This window comes from Chiloscyllium punctatum, chromosome 2 (assembly GCF_047496795.1).
Source record: "Chiloscyllium punctatum isolate Juve2018m chromosome 2, sChiPun1.3, whole genome shotgun sequence".
Classification (NCBI taxonomy): Eukaryota; Metazoa; Chordata; class Chondrichthyes; order Orectolobiformes; family Hemiscylliidae; genus Chiloscyllium; species Chiloscyllium punctatum.
In genome coordinates this window covers 73,201,696-73,221,670 of record NC_092740.1, presented here as the reverse complement: position 1 = coordinate 73,221,670, position 19,975 = coordinate 73,201,696, and the positions used below count along the sequence as shown (strand labels likewise).

The following is a 19,975-nucleotide window of genomic DNA, read 5'->3' as shown; positions in this document are numbered from 1 at the left end:
GACCAGAGTGTTTCTGGACTAAATTACCATCTCACAACTCTCTCCCCTGTTCAAAATGTTTCCTGCTTATTTAGACAGAAATTAATTAATTAAAACCTCGACCTGTTCTCCTTTTAACCTGAACTAACTGCACGAGACTGGAGAGTGGGAAAGGGAATAGGTAGAAAGACAGGTAGAAGAGAAATTAGAAATTGTGTGTTTTTTTAAAGGAAAAGGAAATGAATGAGAAGAAACGAAAGGAGATAAGAGACAAAGGATGAAAGATCAAGGAACAGAGTAAAGGGGAAGAAATTAAAGAGAGGGAATGAAGGAATAATAGTTTCAGAGAACATGAGAAAGACAATGTGGATGAAAGTGAAGTGAGTTTGAATAAATTTAATCCCCAAATTGACAAATATTAACCAGCAGAAAATACTCATAAATAAGTGTAAGATTATATAGGAAAATAGAAAGCAAATTAATTTTTATTACCACCAGAACATCAACCAAGTATTTAGTTAAAGTTCTGTTCTTTTAGCATACCTCTTACGCCATGAGATAGATTTTTCAAGCAAAACTTTGGCTGAATGAAATGACTCTCAGAAGTAAGGATGGTTCCTACTGCTAGCAGCAAGCCTCAGGACATTCCTGAGACAGTGATCTATGGAGAATTGGAAGGGGTTTACAATTATAAACCAGTGGTGTTCATTGGGAATGCTGGGGAGCCGGGGGAGCACTCTTACTGGCTTGCAATTTCTAAAAATTGACTTAGTCATAAATCGTTCCAATAATTCCTCATTGGAACAAGTGTGGAAAATCTGTTAGTTCAGCAGAGGAAACCTAAAATTACCCAAACCAAATCCCAAAGTATTTAATTATTGCCTGTTGTATTTGACTGCAAAAGGGAATCATGAAAAATCAGTGAACCAACATGGGATCAAACATCTTTCTGGAACTCATTGAATGAAGGACATTGTGTTACATTCCAGAAAGCCTGTTGGTGAGGGACAATATTGGAGCCAATCTTCATTCAGTCTAATAGTTATTTAAAGAGTGAAACATTACAAGCATACATTAGCTAACTCAATCCCACCACAACTTCAGTGTCTCTTTTTCTATGCTTAAGTGAAATCCCAATTAATGCTTGCATATAATTAATTCCAATTAATCTACAAATGCACATTGCCCTGAAAATGAATGCTTTTTGCATTTATGTTTAGCCTGGAAAATAGGTACTCAAAGCATCAACTTCAGCAACAGTATGTTTCTTGGGTAATCCACTTACTTCTATGAACACATATCCAAAATGATGGAAGGCAGCAAATGCCATTGTCTCTGGAAAGTTGCAATTCTAAAGTTTATTTGACTCATCTGTAGATTTGATTGTATACAGAAATTGACTGAAATCAGTGGAGATGTTGACTGTTTGGATCGTGCCGTATCTATTGTCGTAGCGATTTTTGAATGACTGTAGTTTTAATGTCTTGTTGTTTGATTCCTTCGCCCAATTTAATTGGGTCAAGATTCTGATGTGTCCTGAGCATGATATGGAGAAAGTTACCATGTATTGTGAGGTATGCAGACGGCCCGTGTGCCACCTCTGTAAACTGGGCGGATCACATGCCAACCACAAAGTAACCTCTATGAGCAGCGCCTACAAAGCCCTGAAGGTAAGTTATGTTGATGGAAGACCAAGACCTATTGATTACTTCCATTTTCCAAAAGTGCTTATTATGTTCTCAAATATCAAGACATAAAAATGCTCCAATTTCCTCTCTCTATTTCTTGTACACAATTAGATTTTAAATGCTTAATGACTTTAATGTATCAGTGGCTTTCCTGATTCCTGGCCTCACTATTTATCCATTTACTCTTTTATATATATTTGGTTTCTGTACGTCTCATAATTGTTGGTTGCTTTATGCCTGTGTAAAGTGAGATAATGAGGGCACATTGACAGCTGGTGCAATTTGAATGGTCTTCTCTGGTTTCACTCTGCGGTATGCTTTGTTGTTATGACAACAGGAGAAGCTATCCAAGAGTATCGGTTACCTCATCAGCAAAGAGGACCAAGTGAAAACTCAGATCTTACAACTGGAGCACATGATTGAGCAGACAGAGGTAAGAGTCAGCTGGAATGACAGTTCTTTCCATCCTATGGTGAGGTTATGTTACAACCTCGTGCACTTTAAGAATAAGGAGGATATGTTGAGACAGCGAAATGACCAAGATCTTGATCTGAAAATGGAGCAAACATTTCTCTTGTTATTATCATCTGTCACATTTGCTCACTGTCCAGTGAGTGTGAAGAAAGATAAAATTGAAAACCAAAAGGATTGCTTAACATCCACTTACAGTTTTTATTTCTTACCTTTCCTCATGTGACTGCTATTAATGGTGCAGTGTACCATCACTGACAAACCTCGAGAGATAAGAAAGAAATTTGGAACAGTTGCATCATAGCCTGAGTGCTAATGCCAAAGAATTTAACACCTTGTATATAAATATTTACTTGATAGTACAGAACTTCAATTTACTAAAAAGAGGCAAAAAATGACTTTAGAAAGGAAATCATTTATACAAAATGAAAGAGGGCACTGATTAGGTGCTACAGAGATGCAGCATGATCTGCTAACAGTCTTAATTACCTCATTAAATTCAAATGAGGCAGGTTAACTCTGATTTATAAGGGTCTTGCCATAGGGTTGCCGTGAGGATCGGCTGTTTCGATCACACATTTTTCACTGAGTAAAGGACCATATATTCAATTTGGCAGCAAAGAACAGAGACCCTTGTGTAAATGCATGAACATGCATTTAGAACGTGCAAACGTGCAAAATTCTAGAACGTGCAAACTGTGTGTGCCCAACTGATAATCTTAAATATAGTTCTGGTGTAATTTCGAGCCCAGTTAGGAATATTTTGTAAATGTAGTCTTTAAAAACACAGCCAGCCAGAGGTAGCAAGTTACATCAAGAGAATTGGCTAAGCTTAAAATCAGTGGATTGGAGGGCTTAGGCAGTGGATTTGTGGTCTTGGTGGATGTCAGCTTTCCTGACGCAGAGACAGACAATGGAAACCATAAGAAATTAAACAGTTTGCACACAACTGGGTCTTTTGTGACTCTGGATCCAGGTCCCTAGAGTTTTTACGTGGAAAGAAAGCCATCAAACATCTGCCCGCAGGATGAAACTAGTAATTGGGTGTGATGATGTCATCAGCAATCTGTCTGCATATGGAAGAAGTGTATGACCAGTTACAGGAACATATAACTATCTCCTCCAACTTATGTGTTTAATTGGTCAGCCCGTGATGGAACACACTGTGTAAGACCTTTTTGTGTCAGTCAATACCAGTTAAAACTGATCTGAGGATCTCTGCTTAATAGTCTTTAACTCTGTAATACATTCCACACAGCATCACAGTCCTTTATTTAAAAAAAAAATTCCTTGTGCTCTTTTACCTAAATGTCAATCTACAGTTACTCTTAATTTTTCCCTCCTACGGCTTTTCTATTACCTGAGTATCCTTCCAATAGTTAGGAGCTCAACATTCAATGCATAAAATGTAATCTTAACAAAACTTTTATAAAAGTTCTAAACACATTTTGACCATTCTTGGTATTAAATAGGAACATGGTATATGATTGTGTAAGCATCAATGTGAGCAGGAGTACAGATCAAGAAATACAGAAGAGAAGATTTGAAGATTGCAGAAAGTGTAACTGGCCCTTGAAATATTTGTGCATGCCAAAGATGAATGCTGCTGATTGAGGGTCACAAAATAAGGCGATTTAATTAATTATGTGAAATCAACTGTAGCAGGATTAGCTTAGACATTGATGATTAACCTTAAATTAATTAGGTAGCAGCAAATATTGCTCTCTGGTGTCTCAAAACTATTAGATGTACAGAGGAATGTCGATTACCCAGTATTCGATTATCTGAATATCGGATTATTTGGCAAGATCGCAAGGTCCCGATGTTTGGCTAACTATGATATCTGGCATTTGATTATTTGGAATTTAATTAAACGAACAAAATACTCCCCGCCCATGTCCTCTGGATAATCGAGGTTCCTCTGTATCAAGGTTTTGTTTTGAAATGTATCAAATAAAGCAACTGCAGCACAGCAATACCAAATGTTGATAAGTTGAGATATTCAACATATGAAAGATCTACCATTGTTAGTTCGAGCACCTATTATTGAGATTTAGTTATTTTTGTAAAATTAAGGTTTCAAACTGCTATATGTGTTACATATGAATATTGTTCAGACAATACCAGATTTATTTTTGATATATTGCTAAGATGTCATTTTACTTCATGTTTAAATATCTTTGGAGTGTTTAAAACAAAAAGGCCAATGAAACATAAATTTGTTTATTCGCTAAAATGTCTCTTTCAACAACAATGAATAAAGTTCCACTTATTTTTGGAATGATTAAACTCATTGTCAAAATGATATATTTGGCTCCTAAAGGATAGATCCAGAGTGAAGGGTGAATTGATTTAATGAGTGGTCTTCAGATATTTCTGGCTAGTCTTGGTTATTTTCTACCAATTCTGAAAGTTTATCCAAAGTTTTATAAAATTGCTTCCATGGTAGTCATGAGTATTTATGGAGTTTGAAGCAAATAAATGGGTCTTCTGTGCAATGTGGTCATTTTCCTTGTAATGGAGCCAAATGAAATGTAAGGATAGGTCTATTTACAGCTTAGAATGAATGAGTGGGCTTACAGAAATCAGATCAGACACAAGCTTATTTGTTAGGTTTAGGAAAATAACACAGGCCCTGTTGGAAAATGACATTCTTTTATAAACTGCTCATAGATATAGGCTTTAGGACCTAACATATATTTGCAAACTGCAAATATTTGCTTGGTTGTATAGAACCTAAACGTTGCTTAAAGGAGACAAGGTGATAAAGGTTTCTTCTTTCATTCATCCGGACTAGGGCAAACACTACTGGGTGGCATTCACATAAAAAAGGGCATTAACTTGTACAGAATCAGAAACGGGTGCCAAACAGTAACACAATTGGAACAGTTAATTGTCAACTTTGGTAATGTAATTACTTACAGCCAGCATAATATGCTTTATATATGTTAACCCACATTACATTAACCATATACTGAGTAATATCGGGAAATCTATTGGTAATCAACCATTTACACTAATATGACATCTCAGACTTAAATATACAGTCTGGGTTATTTGCTTCCTTATATTACTATTAAATTAAATATATAATTGACTGCATGACTAACAGACTAATGGGCTGGCTATTTGCTTACAGATCAACCACCAACATACAGAGATTAAGATGGAGACCTCTTATATAAGAGTATCAAATATAATGATGTCATCTGGCTGCCTTAAAGATACTAGGCCTTTCTGAGACATAGGATCCCTAATTTTCTCTTTGAAGATTAGGAAATCTGTTTTGATAAACATGCAAATAGATGCACAGATTATCTTTATAAATTAGGATAATGTTTTGAAGGACATATAAAAAAGACTGGACCTAGTCCTTGTAAAATTATCATGACTTGGTTCTGTTGTTTCATTCTGTGGTGTGCTATCTGTCATTGTGCGTAGATGTCTGTAATACATTTTGGAGGTCTGGTTTCTGTCTGGCGTAATACTTTCAGTAGCAGAATTGTCATCTTGTGTAATGGATGGTTGATTATGTACAACTCAGATGTATCATCACAGGATTTATCTGCTGTTGGTGACAGTGTCGATTAAAGTGGAATGCGCAAAATATCATCACATCTTCCTACAAGCCCTTGTCACCACTGAAATATTCTTTAAGCTTTTACTACCAACTTGCAATCATCAGATTATATTGCATACTTTCTAGTACCCACTTGCTGCCACTATTGCTATCATGATGTCATGTCAAACCAATACAATGCATTTTGTGGTTTTCCATATGTTAGCCTTCATGATGTATATAACAAAGAGTTGGATAGTGGAGATTGCTAGTTTCTGTTGGTGCTCTTTTGCTAAAATCTGTTCCTTGCATCCAAGTCCTGATGAGTTTGAGTCAAAAAGGGTCTCAATTCTTGTCTCCTTTAAAAATGTTAAGGAATTAACTGTACTTATCATTAACTCCCACTTAGCTGTCAACTCTGGGAAGCAATCTTTCATAACTTTGTTCGAACCGTACAGGTCTACAGCACTGAGAAAGGCCCATTGATTCTGCGCTGGTCAAAAACAACCAACTAACTATTTTTATCCCATTTTCCAGCACTTGGGTCCATAGCCTTGTATGCCTTGGCATTGTGAGTGCAAGTCTAACTACTTCTTAATTCTTATGAGGGTTTCTGCCTGTACTACTCCCACAGAGAGTGAACTCCAGATTGATGGAAAAGGTTTTTCTCATATCTCCTTGAAATTCTTGTCCCATGACCTTAGATCTATGTTCCCTGGTCATTGCTCCTTCCACCAAGGGGAAAAGTTCCTTTCTGTCTACCCTATCTATGCCCCTCGTAGTTTTATATATTTCAGTCATTTCCCCACTCAATCTCCTATGTTGTAAAGAAAACAAACCCAGATTGTCAAACCTCTTCATAACTAAAACTCCCCAGTCGGGGTATCAACTATGGTAAATCTCCTCTGCACTCTCTCCAGTGCAATCACATCCCTCCTATAATGTAGATTCTAGAACTGCACACAATACTGTGGCTATGGCCTAATCAACTTTTGATACAGTTCCCTGCTCTTAAAACACTATGCTTCAGCTAACAGAGGTAAATATTCCATATGAATCATAGAATTCCTATCTTGTGGAAGCAAGCCATTCCATCTTTCGAGTCCACATCGACCCTCTGAAGAGCAAGCCATCCAGACCCACCCCGTACCCCATCCCTGTAACCCTACATTTCCCAAGATTAATCAACCTAACCTGCAAATCCCTGGACACTATTAGCAATTTAGCATGGCCATTGCACCTAGCTTGCACATCTTTGGATTGTGGGAGGAAACTAAAGTGCTCAGTCAAAACCCACTCCGACACGGGGAGGGTGTGCAAACTCCACATAGACGTCACCTGAGGGTGGAATCGAACCCAGGTCCCTGATTCTGTGAGGCAGCAGTGTTCACCACTGAGCCACTGCACCTGTTGTTAACTTCCTTGGTGCTTCCGGAGTTCTACCATTTATCATGTATTTTCTTGCCTTGTTTGTCCTGCACTAGAATGCCACCACACATATATCTGGATTGAATTCCACTTGCTACTGATCAGCCCAGATGTCTAGCCTGTCTATATTCTCCTGTAACCTAAGGATATCCCCCGTTTAACTTCCCACCAATTTTCGTGTCATCACAAACTTAGTGATCAACCCATCAACATTCAAGTCTAAATTATTTGTATATACCACAAACAGCAAGTGCCCTAATACTGGTCCCAGCAGTACCTCACCGGACACAGGCTTTCAGTCAGTAAAAACACCCTTTGAGCATCATCCTCCATTTCCTATCAATTCTGGTTCCAATTAGCCAAAGCTTCTTGGATTCCATGAGCTCTTACTGTGTACAGTTCTGGTTGCCACATTACCAAAAGGATTGTGGACGCTTTGGAGAGGGTGAAGAGAAGGTTTATGAGAATGTTGCCTGGTATGGAAGGTGCTAGCTATGAATAGAGGTTGAGTAGGTTAGATTTGTTTTCAATAGAAAAAAGGAGATTGAAGGGGGACCTGATTGAGGTTTGCAAAATCATGAAGGGTATAGACAGGGTGGATAGAGACAAGCTTTTTCCCAGGGTGAAGTATTCAATAATAAGAGGTCACAGTTTGAAGGAGAGAGGTGGAAAGTTTAAGCGGGATACACGCGGCAAGTATTTCACACAGAGGTTGGTGGGCGTCTGGAATGCGTTGCCAGCAGAGGTAGTAGAGGCAGGCACGATAGATTCATTTAAGATGTGTCTGGACAGATGCATGAGTAGGTGGGGAGCAGAGGGATACAGATGCTTAGGAATTGGGCAATAGGTTTAGGCAGTAGATTTGGATCGGCTCAGGCTTAGAGGGCCGAAGGGCCTGTTCCTGGGCTGTAAATTTTCTTTGTTCTTTGTTCTTTGCTATCAGACCCCCATGTGGGACATTGTCAAAAGTCTTATTGAAGTCCAAATTGACTACATCAAATGCATTGACCTTGTCTACACATCTAGTCACTTCTTCAGAAAGCTTAATCAATTTACATGATGTACTCTGAGAAAAACCATGCTATCTGTTCTTGATTAATCCCTTCCTCTCCAAATGTAGATTAAATCTATCCCTCAGAATTGGTTTGACAGTGCCACCAGAATTCAGAAACATGGATTTGTGAAGGGGAAATCATGTCGACCAATCAATTAGAGGAGGTAGCGTGTGTTGTAGATAAAAGGGAAGTGGTAGACATGGTGTGCTTAGATTTCCAGAAGGTATTTAATAAGGAGGCATATCAGTTGTTTTTGTGAAAATCAAAAGGTGGTAGTGTTGGGGTAGTTGGTATAGATAGATGACTAACAGGAAGGAGATAGTAGGTGTAAAAAGATCTTTTTCAGGTTGGCAAAATGTGATTGATGTGCCACTCAACTGTCTACAGTTAGATTAGATTAGATTACTTACAGTGTGGAAACAGGCCCTTCGGCCCAACAAGTCCACACCGCCCCGCCGAAGCGTAACCCACCCATACCCCTACACCTACATCTACATCTACATCTACCCCTTACCTAACACTACGGGCAATTTAGCATGGCCAATTCACCTGACCTGCACATCTTTGGACTGTGGGAGGAAACCGGAGCACCCGGAGGAAACCCATGCAGACACGGGGAGAATGTGCAAAATCCACACAGTCAGTCGCCTGAGGCGGGAATTGAACCCGGGTCTCTGGCGCTGTGAGGCAGCAGTGCTAACCACTGTGCCACCTGCCGCTGGACTTAGCTGTCATCTAAGTATTTTAACTGCAGAGGAGGTCAGAGATTGGGAACTCTTATGTGATAAACTTATCTTCTGATTTGCTAAAGACAGTCCACCATCTATAAAGCTCAATTCAGAAGTTGTGATGGAATACTTTCCACTTGCTGGCTAAGTGCAGCGCCAACAATACTCAAGAAGTTTGGTCCTGTCCAGGATAAATTAACTCCCTTGATTGATGCCTATTCACTCCTCTAAGTTAACTCCGTCTACTAATGACACACAGTGTATGTTACCTACCAGATGTGCTGCAGTAACTCGCCAAGCCTCATTTGATGACACCTTTCAAACTTTTGATCTCCACCTCCTAAAAGAACAAGAGCAGTGAATGGAGAGAAACACCGCTACCTCTGAGTTTCCCTGCAAACCACGCACCAGCTTGACATGGAGTTATATTGTTCTTCCTTCTCTGTCACTGAGTCCAAATTTTGGAACTCCATTCCTAAAATCACTATGGTTGTCCCTGCACCAAATTGTCAGCAATTGTTTAAGAATAAAGATCATGAGCAGACATGCAAACAATTTAAATAAGTGCAGGAATAGACCATCGGTCCCTTAAACCTGTTCTGCCATTCAATAACATCTTGGCTGATCTGATTACTCCATGCTCCCATCTACTCCTGATGACCTTTCACCCCTTGCTTATGAAGAGTATGTTTACCTCTCTTACCATCATCTTGTCAAGGACAACCATGCATAAGAAACAAATGATTGAGTCCATCTTTCATAGCTTTTGTTTATTATTTATAAGAGTATTGGTCATGGGAAGGCAGATAAATTGGAGGTGAGAATTTATGTGATGAAGTCTCTAGGAATAATTTCAATCAGAGGTGTCATCCTGAATAACACTACTCCCTCACAGCACTAGGGACCCAGGTTCCTGAGTGACTGTCTGTGTGGAGTTTGCACATTCTCCCTGTGTCTGCATGGGTTTCTGCTGGGTGCTCCAGTTTCCTCCCACAGTCTAAAAATGTGTAGGTTAGGTGGATTGGCTGAGGTAAATGTGGGGTTACGGGAATAGGGTGGGGGAGGGGGATGGGGCTGGATCTGGGTAGGATGTTCTTTGTAGGGTTGGTGCAAACTCAATGGGCCAAATGGCCTCTTTCCAAGCTGTAGGGATTCTATGATTCTACAGTTGCCAAAAATATAAGCTAGTAATCAATAAATCTAATAATGTATTCATGAGAAAACTCTCTTCTGAAAGAATATGGAACTCACAGCCGCAGGGAATATGCGAGGTAAATAACGTAGATACATTTAAGCAGAAGCTGGATGTAACACATGGAAGAAGGACCAGAGAATATGTTATAAAAATTAAAAAAGATGCAGAAACCAAGCGGTTCCGGCAGCATTCGTGGAGAGAAAAACAGTTAACGTTTTGAATCCAATAATCAAAATGAGAAGAATATATTGATGGGTTTGAAGGGTGAGGTTGAGGTCCATGAGCAGTACATATACTGGTCTTTTCTGTGCTGTAAACATTACGTAACTTTAGTTGCCTCGGTTTTGCATTCATATCAGTATCGTGCTTCAGGCATCTCCCTTAATTTGCAACTGGATCTATGTACACTTATGCAAATGGCTCATTCAGAATATTTGAGTGTTGTTTGTATCTTCCCAGTCTGCTACAGTTTGCAATGATTTTTAGAATTGACTTATTTCTATACAAAATTATCTGTATTCAGGGACTATCCTAGGCAATTGAGTACTAAGGGTACAAATGGCATTTACAAACTGTCACTTGGATATGCCTATCCTGATATAGCTAGGATTTAGAATTCTTCTTCCTTGTTGATGACAGTAGGGCACTTGCTTAATCAGGAGCATGTAATCTATCGCAAATGGAAGGAGAGGAAGTAACTCCAATATTATAAAAAGAGCTTGGGTAGTAAAAGAACATATAGGTACAGGAGTAGACCAGACAGCCTTTCACAGCTGTTCCACCTTTCGACAATACCTGATCCAAACGTCTCTTCAACTCCGTATTCTGACTTATTCTCTGGAACTCCTGATTCCTATTAATTTCAAAATTATCCTTTAATATATTCCAGTCTTCAAAGAGCTGTGGGGTAGGGAACTCCAAAGATTCACAAATCTCTGATAGTTCTGGTTTTAAATGGACTATCCCTTGCCTTGAAACTTGAGCCCATAGTTTTACATATCCCTACGTGGTGAAATATCCTCTGCACATTGAGCCTGTGAAGCTACCTTTTATCTGATAGAATCTAATATGTTTCGATAAGATTACCTCTCATTCTAATGAACTTCAATGTACATACACCTAATTTACTCAGCTTTTCTTCTAAATCCTCTTCATCCCAGGAATCAGTTAAATTGAAATGCCTTCAATGATGCAAGCCCATTCCTCCTTACCCCTCTATCTATAGAGTGGCACAGTGGTTCATACTGGTGCCTCACAGTGCCAGGGACCTGGGTTCAATTCCAGACTCTTGCAATTGTCTGTGTGAGGTTTGCATATTCTCCCCATGTCTGTGTGGGTTTCTTAACTGCCCTCTGGGCAATTAGGGATGGGCAACAATTCCTGGTCTAGCCAGTGATGCTCTCATTCCATGAAGGAATAAAAAATGCCTATCACTCACCATTTATGCTGTTTAGCATGCGAGTAGTGCTGCTTGTAGCTTTTAGGAATGCCTGGTGCTGTTCCTGAAATGTCCCCAGTGTCGATCCCCTAGCTTGATGGTAATGATGGGGTAGGGTATATACCTGGCCATGAGGTTATAGATTCTGTTTGAGTACAATTCTGCTGCTTTCTGTTTAAAATCTATCCCATTTGACAGGGCGACAGTACACATCACAGTGGAGAGATGCTCGACTTGAAGGCTCGTTTTTGTCTTCTTAAGGACTGTACTATTGCTGTCATGGACTTATGCACATTCCAAATATAGACCGGTTAGATTGAGGTCAAGTATCTTTTTTCACTTTTGATAGTTCCGTAACAACTTGCTGCAGACCTAGCTTAATAACTATATTCTTTAGGATTCAAAGTTTGTGAGAAGATTTGTAGCTCGGGTGCTCGTTGTTGTGGTTCTGTTCGCTGAGCTGGGAATTTGTGTTGCAGACGTTTCGTCCCCTGTCTAGGTAACATCCTTAGTGCTTGGGAGGCTCCTGTGAAACGCTTCTGTGATCTTTCCTCCGGCATTTGTAGTGGTTTGAATCTGTCGCTTCCGGTTGTCAGTTCCAGCTGTCCGTTGCAGTGGTCGGTATGTTGGGTCCAGGTCGATGTGGTTATTGATTGAATCTGTGGATGAATGCCATGCCTCTAGGAATTCCCTGGCTGTTCTCTGTTTGGCTTGTCCTATAACAGTAGTGTTGTTCCAGTCGAATTCATGTTGCTTGTCATTTGTGTGTGTGTGGCTACTAAGGATAGCTGGTCGTGTCATTTCGTGGCTAGTTGAAGTTCATGGATGCGGATCGTTACCTGTCTTCCTGTTTCTCCTATGTAAGCAACCTACGAAAGCAACCACCCCAACACACACAAAAGAAGTTGCATCAAGACACTATTCAAAGGGCTACAACACACTGCAGTACACTAGAACTGCAAAAAGAGGAAGAAAACACCTATACAATGTATTCACTAAAAACAGATACCCATGCAATTTCATCAACAGATGCCTAAGGGAAAGACAACAGAACGAGGACATGCCATAACCCAAAGGACTAGCCACACTACCATACATCAAGAGCATTTCCAAACTGACAACCAGACCACTGCAACCACTAGGACTCATAACAGCACACAAACCAACAGCCACTCTCAGACAACAACTCACCAGAACGAAGGACCCGATACCCAGCATGAGCAAAACCAATGTAGTGTACAAAATCCCATGCTAGGACTGCACAAAACACTACATAGGACAAACAGGAAGACAGCTAACGATCCACATCCATGAACACCAACTAGCCATGAAACGACACGACCAGCTATCCTTAGTAGCCACACACACAGACGACAAGCAACATGAATTCGACTGGGACAACACTATTATTATAGGACAAGCCAAACAGAGAAAAGCCAGGGAATTCCTAGAGGCATGGCACTCATCCACAGACTCAATCAATAAGCACATCAACCTGGACCCAAAATACCGACCACTGCAACGGGCAGCTGGAACTGACAACCGGAAGCGGCAGAGACAAACCACTACAAATGGCGGAGGAAAGATCACAGAAGTGCTTCACAGGAGGCTCCCAAGCACTGAGGATGTCACCTAGACAGGGGATGAAATGTCTGCAACACAAATTCCCAGCTTGGCGAACAGAACCACAACACAACAGGCCAGGTGTTAGAATTGGAGGTAAGTGAGCACTTTGGGGACAGTGACCACAATTCGGTGACTTTTACTCTAGTGATGGAGAGGGATAAGTGTGCATTGCAGGGCAAAAGTTATAGCTGGGGGCAGGGAAATTATGATGCGGTGATACAGGACAGGATGCGTGGCTTGGAAAAGTAGGCTTCAAGGGAAGGGTGTAATTGATATGTGAAGCTTGTTCAAGGAGCAACTATTGAGTGTCCTTGATAAGTATGTACCTGTCAGGTAGGGAAGAAAGGGTCATGTGAGGGAGCCATGGTTTAATAAGGAATTGGAATCCCTTGTTAAAGGGAAGAGGGCGGCCTATGTAAAGATGAGGCGTGAAGGTTCAATTGGGGCGATTGAGAGTTATAAGGTAGCCAGGAAGGATCTGAAGAGAGAGCTAAGAGCAGCAAGGAGGGGACATGAAAAATCCTTAGTTGGTAGGATTAGGGAAAACCCAAAGGCTTTCTATAGGTATGTCAGGAATAAAAGAATGACCAGGGTAGGAATAGGTCCAGTCAAGGATAGTAGTGGGAATTTGTGTGTGGAGGCTGAAGAGATTGGGGAGACACTGAATGAATACTTTTCGTCAGTATTCACTCAGGAACAGGACATTGTTGCCGATGTGAATACTGAGTCACAATTAATTAGAATGGACGGCTTTGAGGTATGTAGGGAAGAGGTGTTGGAAATTCTGGAAAGGGTGAAAATAGATAAGTCCCCTGGGCCTGATGGCATTTATCCTAGGATTCTCTGGGAAGCAAGGGAGGAGATTGCAGAGCCATTGGCCTTGATTTTTATGTCCTTGTTGTCTACAGGAATAGTGCCAGAAGACTGGAGGATAGCAAATGTGGTTCCCTTGTTCAAGAAGGGGAGTAGGGATAACCCTAGTAACTATAGGCCGGTGAGCCTCACTTCTGTTGTGGGCAAAGTCTTAGAGAGAATTGTAAAGGATAGGATTTAGGAACATCTGGATAGGAATAATGTGATCAAGGATAGTCAGCATGGTTTTGTGAAGGGCAGATCATGCCTCACAAACCTTATTGAATTCTTTGAGAAGGTGACTAAGGAGGTGGACGAGGGTAAAGCGGTAGATGTGGTGTATATGGATTTTAGTAAGGCATTTGATAAGGTTCCCCATGGTAGGCTACTGCAAAAATATGGAGGTATGGCATTGAGGGTGAGTTGGAGGGTTGGATTAGGAATTGGCTGGCTGGAAGAAGACAGAGGGTAGTTGTTGATGGTAAAGGTTCATCTTGGAGTGCAGTTACTAGTGGTGTTCCACAAGGATCTGTTTTGGGACCATTGCTGTTTGTCATTTTTATAAATGACCTGGAGGAGGGGCTAGAAGGTTGGGTGAGCAAGTTTGCGGATGATACGAAAGTCGGTGGAGTTGTTGACAGTGAGGAAGGATGTGTCAGGTTACAGTTGGATATTGATAAGCTGCAGAGCTGGGCAGAAAGGTGGCAAATGGAGTTCAATGTGGGTAAATGTGAGGTGATTCACTTTGGTATGAGTAACAAAAAGGCGGGGTACTGGGCTAATGGTCGGATACTTGGTAGTGTGGATGAGCAGAGGGATCTTGGTGTCCATGTACACAGATCTCTGAAAGTTGCCACCCAGGTAAATAGTGCAGTGAAGAAGGCATATGGCGTACTGGCTTTTATTGGGAGAGGAATTGAGTTCCGGAGTCCTGAGGTCATGTTGCAGTTGTATAAGACTCTGGTGCGGCTGCATCTGGAGTATTGTGTGCAGTTTTGGTTGCCATACTATAGGAAGGATGTGGAAGCACTGGAATGGGTGCAGAGGAGGTTTACCAGGATGTTGCCTGGTATGGTAGGAAGATCGTATGAGGAAAGGCTGAGGCAGTTGGGGCTGTTTTCATTGGAGAAAAGAAGGTTTAGGGGTGACTTGATAGAGGTGTACAAGATGATTAGGGGTTTAGATAGGGTTGACCATGAGAACCTTTTTCCACGTATGGAGCCAGCTATTACGAGGGGCATAGCTTTAAATTAAGGGGTGGTAGGTATAGGGCAGATGTTAGGGGTAGATTCTTTACTCAGCGAGTCGTGAGTTCATGGAATGCCCTGCCAGTAGCAGTGGTGGACTCTCCCTCTTTATGGGCATTTAAACGGGCATTGGATAGGCATATGGAGGATAGTGGGCTAGTGTAGGTTAGGTGGGCTTGGATCGGTGCAACATCGAGGGCCAAAGGGCCTGTACTGCGCTGTATTTTTCTATGTTCTATGTTGTATATTCTTTAGAACTCACCCAGCTCAGTCAATAATGGTATTGCCTAGCTACTCTTGGTAATGGACATTAAAGACTCTTGCCCAGGGTACATTCTGTGCCCTTGCCACTTTCAGAGTTTCCTCGAAGTGATATTCAATAGGGACAGCGAAGTGATATCCTCGAAGTGATATTCAATTCATCAGCTGAGGGGGGGATTCAATACATGATAATCAGGAGGCTTCTTTGCCCAAGCATCATGAGATTTTATGGTGTTTGATGTCAATTTTGGGCATACCCAAGGTAATTTCGCATCGCATGTCAAAGTGACCACACATTCCCAGGGCTGATGATAATGATGCCTGGGATATTGTCTGTAACTATGATTATATCATACTGCTGCTTGAGTAGTTGGTGAGACAGCTTTGCCAATTTTGGCATTAGACCCCAGCTGTAAGCGAGGAGGACTTTGTAACATTGGAGGCTCTAGGTTTCTTGTGCCAAGGAGGATGCTGGGCTGTCCATCCAGTTCAATTTCTTTTGTAAGACTTTGAAGTAATTAGGTAGGTTACATGCCTGGCTAAACCACCTCAGAAGTCATTTAAGAGTTAACCGCATTGTTGTGGATCTGCAGTCACTTGTAGGCAAGACCAGGTGAGGACAGCAGATTTTCCTTCTCAAAAGAAACATTACTGAACCAGATGAGTTTTTAACAACAATCAGTTCATGGTCAGACTGGACTAGATTTAATTTCAGATTAATTACTTGAGATCAAAGTCTACCTTCTGGCAATATGGGATTTGAACCTATGCTCCCAAAGCATGTGATTAGATTACTACACTGACAATACCATCACCTTCTATTAATAAGTGATGCTGATAGCTTGAAATTAATTTTTGCTTCTTTCCCCTGTTTTTTGACTATTCTTGGAATAGTTTTAACATCTTTCATATGGCTACAAATACAAAATATTTTATCATTGTTTCTGTCAGTTATTTGATTTCCATCAATAATTTCCCCTTTACAGTCTCTAAGGGAGGACCATAGCTACTTTATACCTTTTTATATGTTTTGTGGAAGTTTTTATTGTCCATTCTTATCCTTTCTACTTGAGCAACATAATATGCCTTTTCTTTCATTTTGAACCATCCCAAACTTCAGGTAATTAGGGATGTTTTAGTCTTCTCAGAGAGTCCATGCTTCTCAGAGGGATATCTTGTTGCTAGTTATGACATATTTGCTTAAATATATGTAATACATATCTGCAGACAACTTTTCATTACTTCTACTTTGGCCAGCTTTGTCTTCAAACCTTTGCAGTTGTCTGTAATTAATTTTAAGACTCTCCAATTGAGTGTGAAATCCTTTTATGTTTTCATCAAGGGCAACTCAGGACTGGCCCAGACAATCAAGCATTTTGTGAATAAAAAAATAATAGATCACTCTTCCCTCGAGGAGCCTTTACTCTGAGATTATTAATTAATACTCTCTTATTACATGCTAACCAACCTAAAGTGGCCTTTAGATGTATGTTCCACAAAGCATTATTCTAACAACTGTCCTTAAACTTGCCTTTCCTAATTTGCCTAGTCCAATTTATATGAAAATTAAAGTCTCCTACCATTATTTCAGTACCTTAGTTTCAAACACACATTATTTCTTGAGGTATTCCCGGTCAGAGAGTGTGGTTACTGTCAGGAGATCTATAAACCATTTCTACCAGTGCCTTCAGTGGCTTTGTTCTCTTCGTATTTCTTTTCCCACTCAAACAAATTTTAAATCTTGTTCTTTTAAGCCAAGACTATTTGTCATTACTGTACTGATCTCATCCTTTATTGATAGAACATGTGGCATCAGAATCTGGATTGGGGAAAATGTACTTGTTGGCTATCTTCCAACATAGCTCTTCATTCAACACTATCTCTGTATTTTACTCCTGAACATTAATGAATCTTTAAGTGCAGGCTGCCTAATTGTTTGGCAATTGCCAAATGCCTGTAAAACCTTCCATGGGTTGACAATACTGAATCAAACTTGAAACTGGAGTGAACTCAAAAAGTTAACTCTGTTTTCTCTCCACAGATGCTGCCAGACCTGCTGAGTTTCTCGAGCAATTTCTGTTTTTGTTTAATTTTGTAATCATGCTCTGTCATCTTTTGAAAAACCCTTATCACAAAATAAAATTCATTCACAGGAGCAATTAGTGATGGGCAATAAATAGAGACCTAGTCAGTGATGCCCACATCTATAAAAGATTCTTTAAAAAGCTCAGAAAATGCATGGTGACAACTGAGGTAATGAACGGTTTTTAGCTTGTGAATGTGGAGTGCTGTAGATGTGGCTTGGGTTACTGATTAACAGGCACCTCCTGCTTAGACAGCCAATGAAAGGAATTGGACCCTGTACAGTTCTGTTGTATTCCTACAACATTATTGTGCTCATATTTAAAACACCCATAATCCTTGCAGGGGGAATTACTATTGGCTTAAAAGGCAGAATATTGTCGAGCCCCAAATTCAGTAAACTCGAATTAAAACTCTTGTGAGAGTTCCTAAATGTGTTATACAGAAACTTCAATCCCTGCCATTAGCACTTGTACCAGTATTGTCAGGAAGTATCAGACCGAATACAGCAGCCAAATTCAGAGAATGGAACAGAAACAGTGGCTGGAGGTGGAAAGTCATGGAAAGGGTGGGGCAGGAGAAAGGTAAATGAAATTAGCAGCTTCACCACTGCAATGTAATCATATACAGAACTGTATCTTGTTAAATGCACTTTTCACAAACATAACAGATGTGAATGAGCATTTTTAAAATTTAAACAAAGACATAATTGTGAATTGTACAAAATTCAAAGCGAATGAATGAATGACCTGAATTAAAACAGAAACAATTTGTGCATTTGTCTCTAACAGGGATTAGATTCTGCCTTTTGTCATTGTGAGGCATGAATGCTTTGTCTTGTTCGTGAATTGGTTTTGTCATAATCTAATTTAATATAAATCTACCAGCTGATTCACCAACGCCTGGCAGTAAATGAATGATAGGATATGCAATGTACTGTGTGCATTAGTCTGGTTATAATCCAATTCAGGATTAAAAATAAAAGGATCAGTGTTGATCGCACCAACCTAAACTATTAGAATAATGAGTGTTGCACGTTTTCCTTTCTAGTATTTTGAATTTTGTAGCCACTACTGTGTGTCTTTTTCTTGTACAATGTCGAATAGTTTGTTCACTGACCTTGCCCCTGTCATTCTGTGGCTGACAGATAAGAATATCCTTCATTTATGCTTAACTCATGCTGTCTCTTTTTTTTAAATTCATGCTGAAGACCAATGCAAAACTCAACAATGGTCTAACTCTAAACTAGCAAAATACATCTATTAAACATCTGGATATCTGTCCAAAATAGAAGATCAGTGCGACTTTGCATTATGAAATCCGGTGCTACAAATATAATCAAGCTTTTCTGGAATGTTATACTGTTCCATTGAGATGGCCCAGGTCTGATACAATCTAATGGACATGTCCAATATTATAAACTGTCCATTTGAACATGTCTCCAGAACAGTGCAGTTAGGACACTAAGGGCAAAATCTTCTAGCCTTAGAAGATAGAATTAGGATGCCCAACCTGCAGAACCAGCAGTGACCACAGTCTTGCAGAGCTGTCACCTCTGACTTGTTGAAGCTCTGAGAGGCTGAATCCCTCCTGGAGATGGAGAGAAGTCTTGCCTCATGCTAATTAAAAAGTCTTCATCTAAAAATATTAAAATGTGACATTCCAACTAAGGGGAAGCAGGCTAACATTTATGCTATGGAGCAGGGAGGCCACTCTCAGTGTAAAATCCATTCCACTGTTTTAAGTGTAAGGCTTTTTTGCATTATTTACTGTTCACTTTATAATTTGATTGGATATAGTCATGTGAGACAAAGCTCTGTTTAATCTCATGTTTTTATGTTGTCTGAAGACATTTTATTATCTGACTGGATAAAAATATACTTTATTATGGTGTATAAATCCATGTGCTTTAATCTCCAAGATTCATGTGCATTCCACCTTTTAATTGCTGTAAACTTTAACGTCAGCCAAGTGCCAAAATGCCTTTTTAATTATCAGTCCAAACACTTCACAGCATCTGAATAATTTTCTGGTGATATCTTCTTTAATTCAGGAAGTGATTCAGAGTACAGTGTTTTTTCTTTTGTGCTTTGTGATTCTATCAAGGTCTGCTTCCACTAAAAAGCTCTCCTTACCTCTAAATGGATGATGAATTGCTTCTGATGATCTTCAAAGGTTAAAATTACAACATTTTATTCTGACAATTCTTTTCATTCATTCATGAGATGTAGATATGACTGGGTAGGCCGGAATTTACTCCCAATTCTTAACTGCCTGGACAAAAAGAGGTGGCGAGCCATCTTTATGAACCACTGTAGACCCTGGGGTATAGGGATACCCACAGAGCTGGTAGGAAGGGAGTTGTA

The 19,975-nt window shown here is 40.1% G+C and overlaps 1 protein-coding gene across 6 annotated transcripts in view; it reads left to right on the top strand.

Annotated features, from left to right (window-relative positions):
- trim36 (tripartite motif containing 36) overlaps positions 1 to 19,975 on the top strand; it is a 113,894-nt gene that overhangs the window by 36,058 nt on the left and 57,861 nt on the right. For all 6 annotated transcript variants that reach the window (XM_072584030.1, XM_072584022.1, XM_072584016.1 and 3 more), the window contains 2 exons: positions 1,503 to 1,649; positions 2,005 to 2,100. In XM_072584030.1, coding sequence (XP_072440131.1) covers positions 1,503 to 1,649; positions 2,005 to 2,100 — 243 coding nt within the window. The remainder of the gene's footprint in view (positions 1 to 1,502; positions 1,650 to 2,004; positions 2,101 to 19,975) is intronic.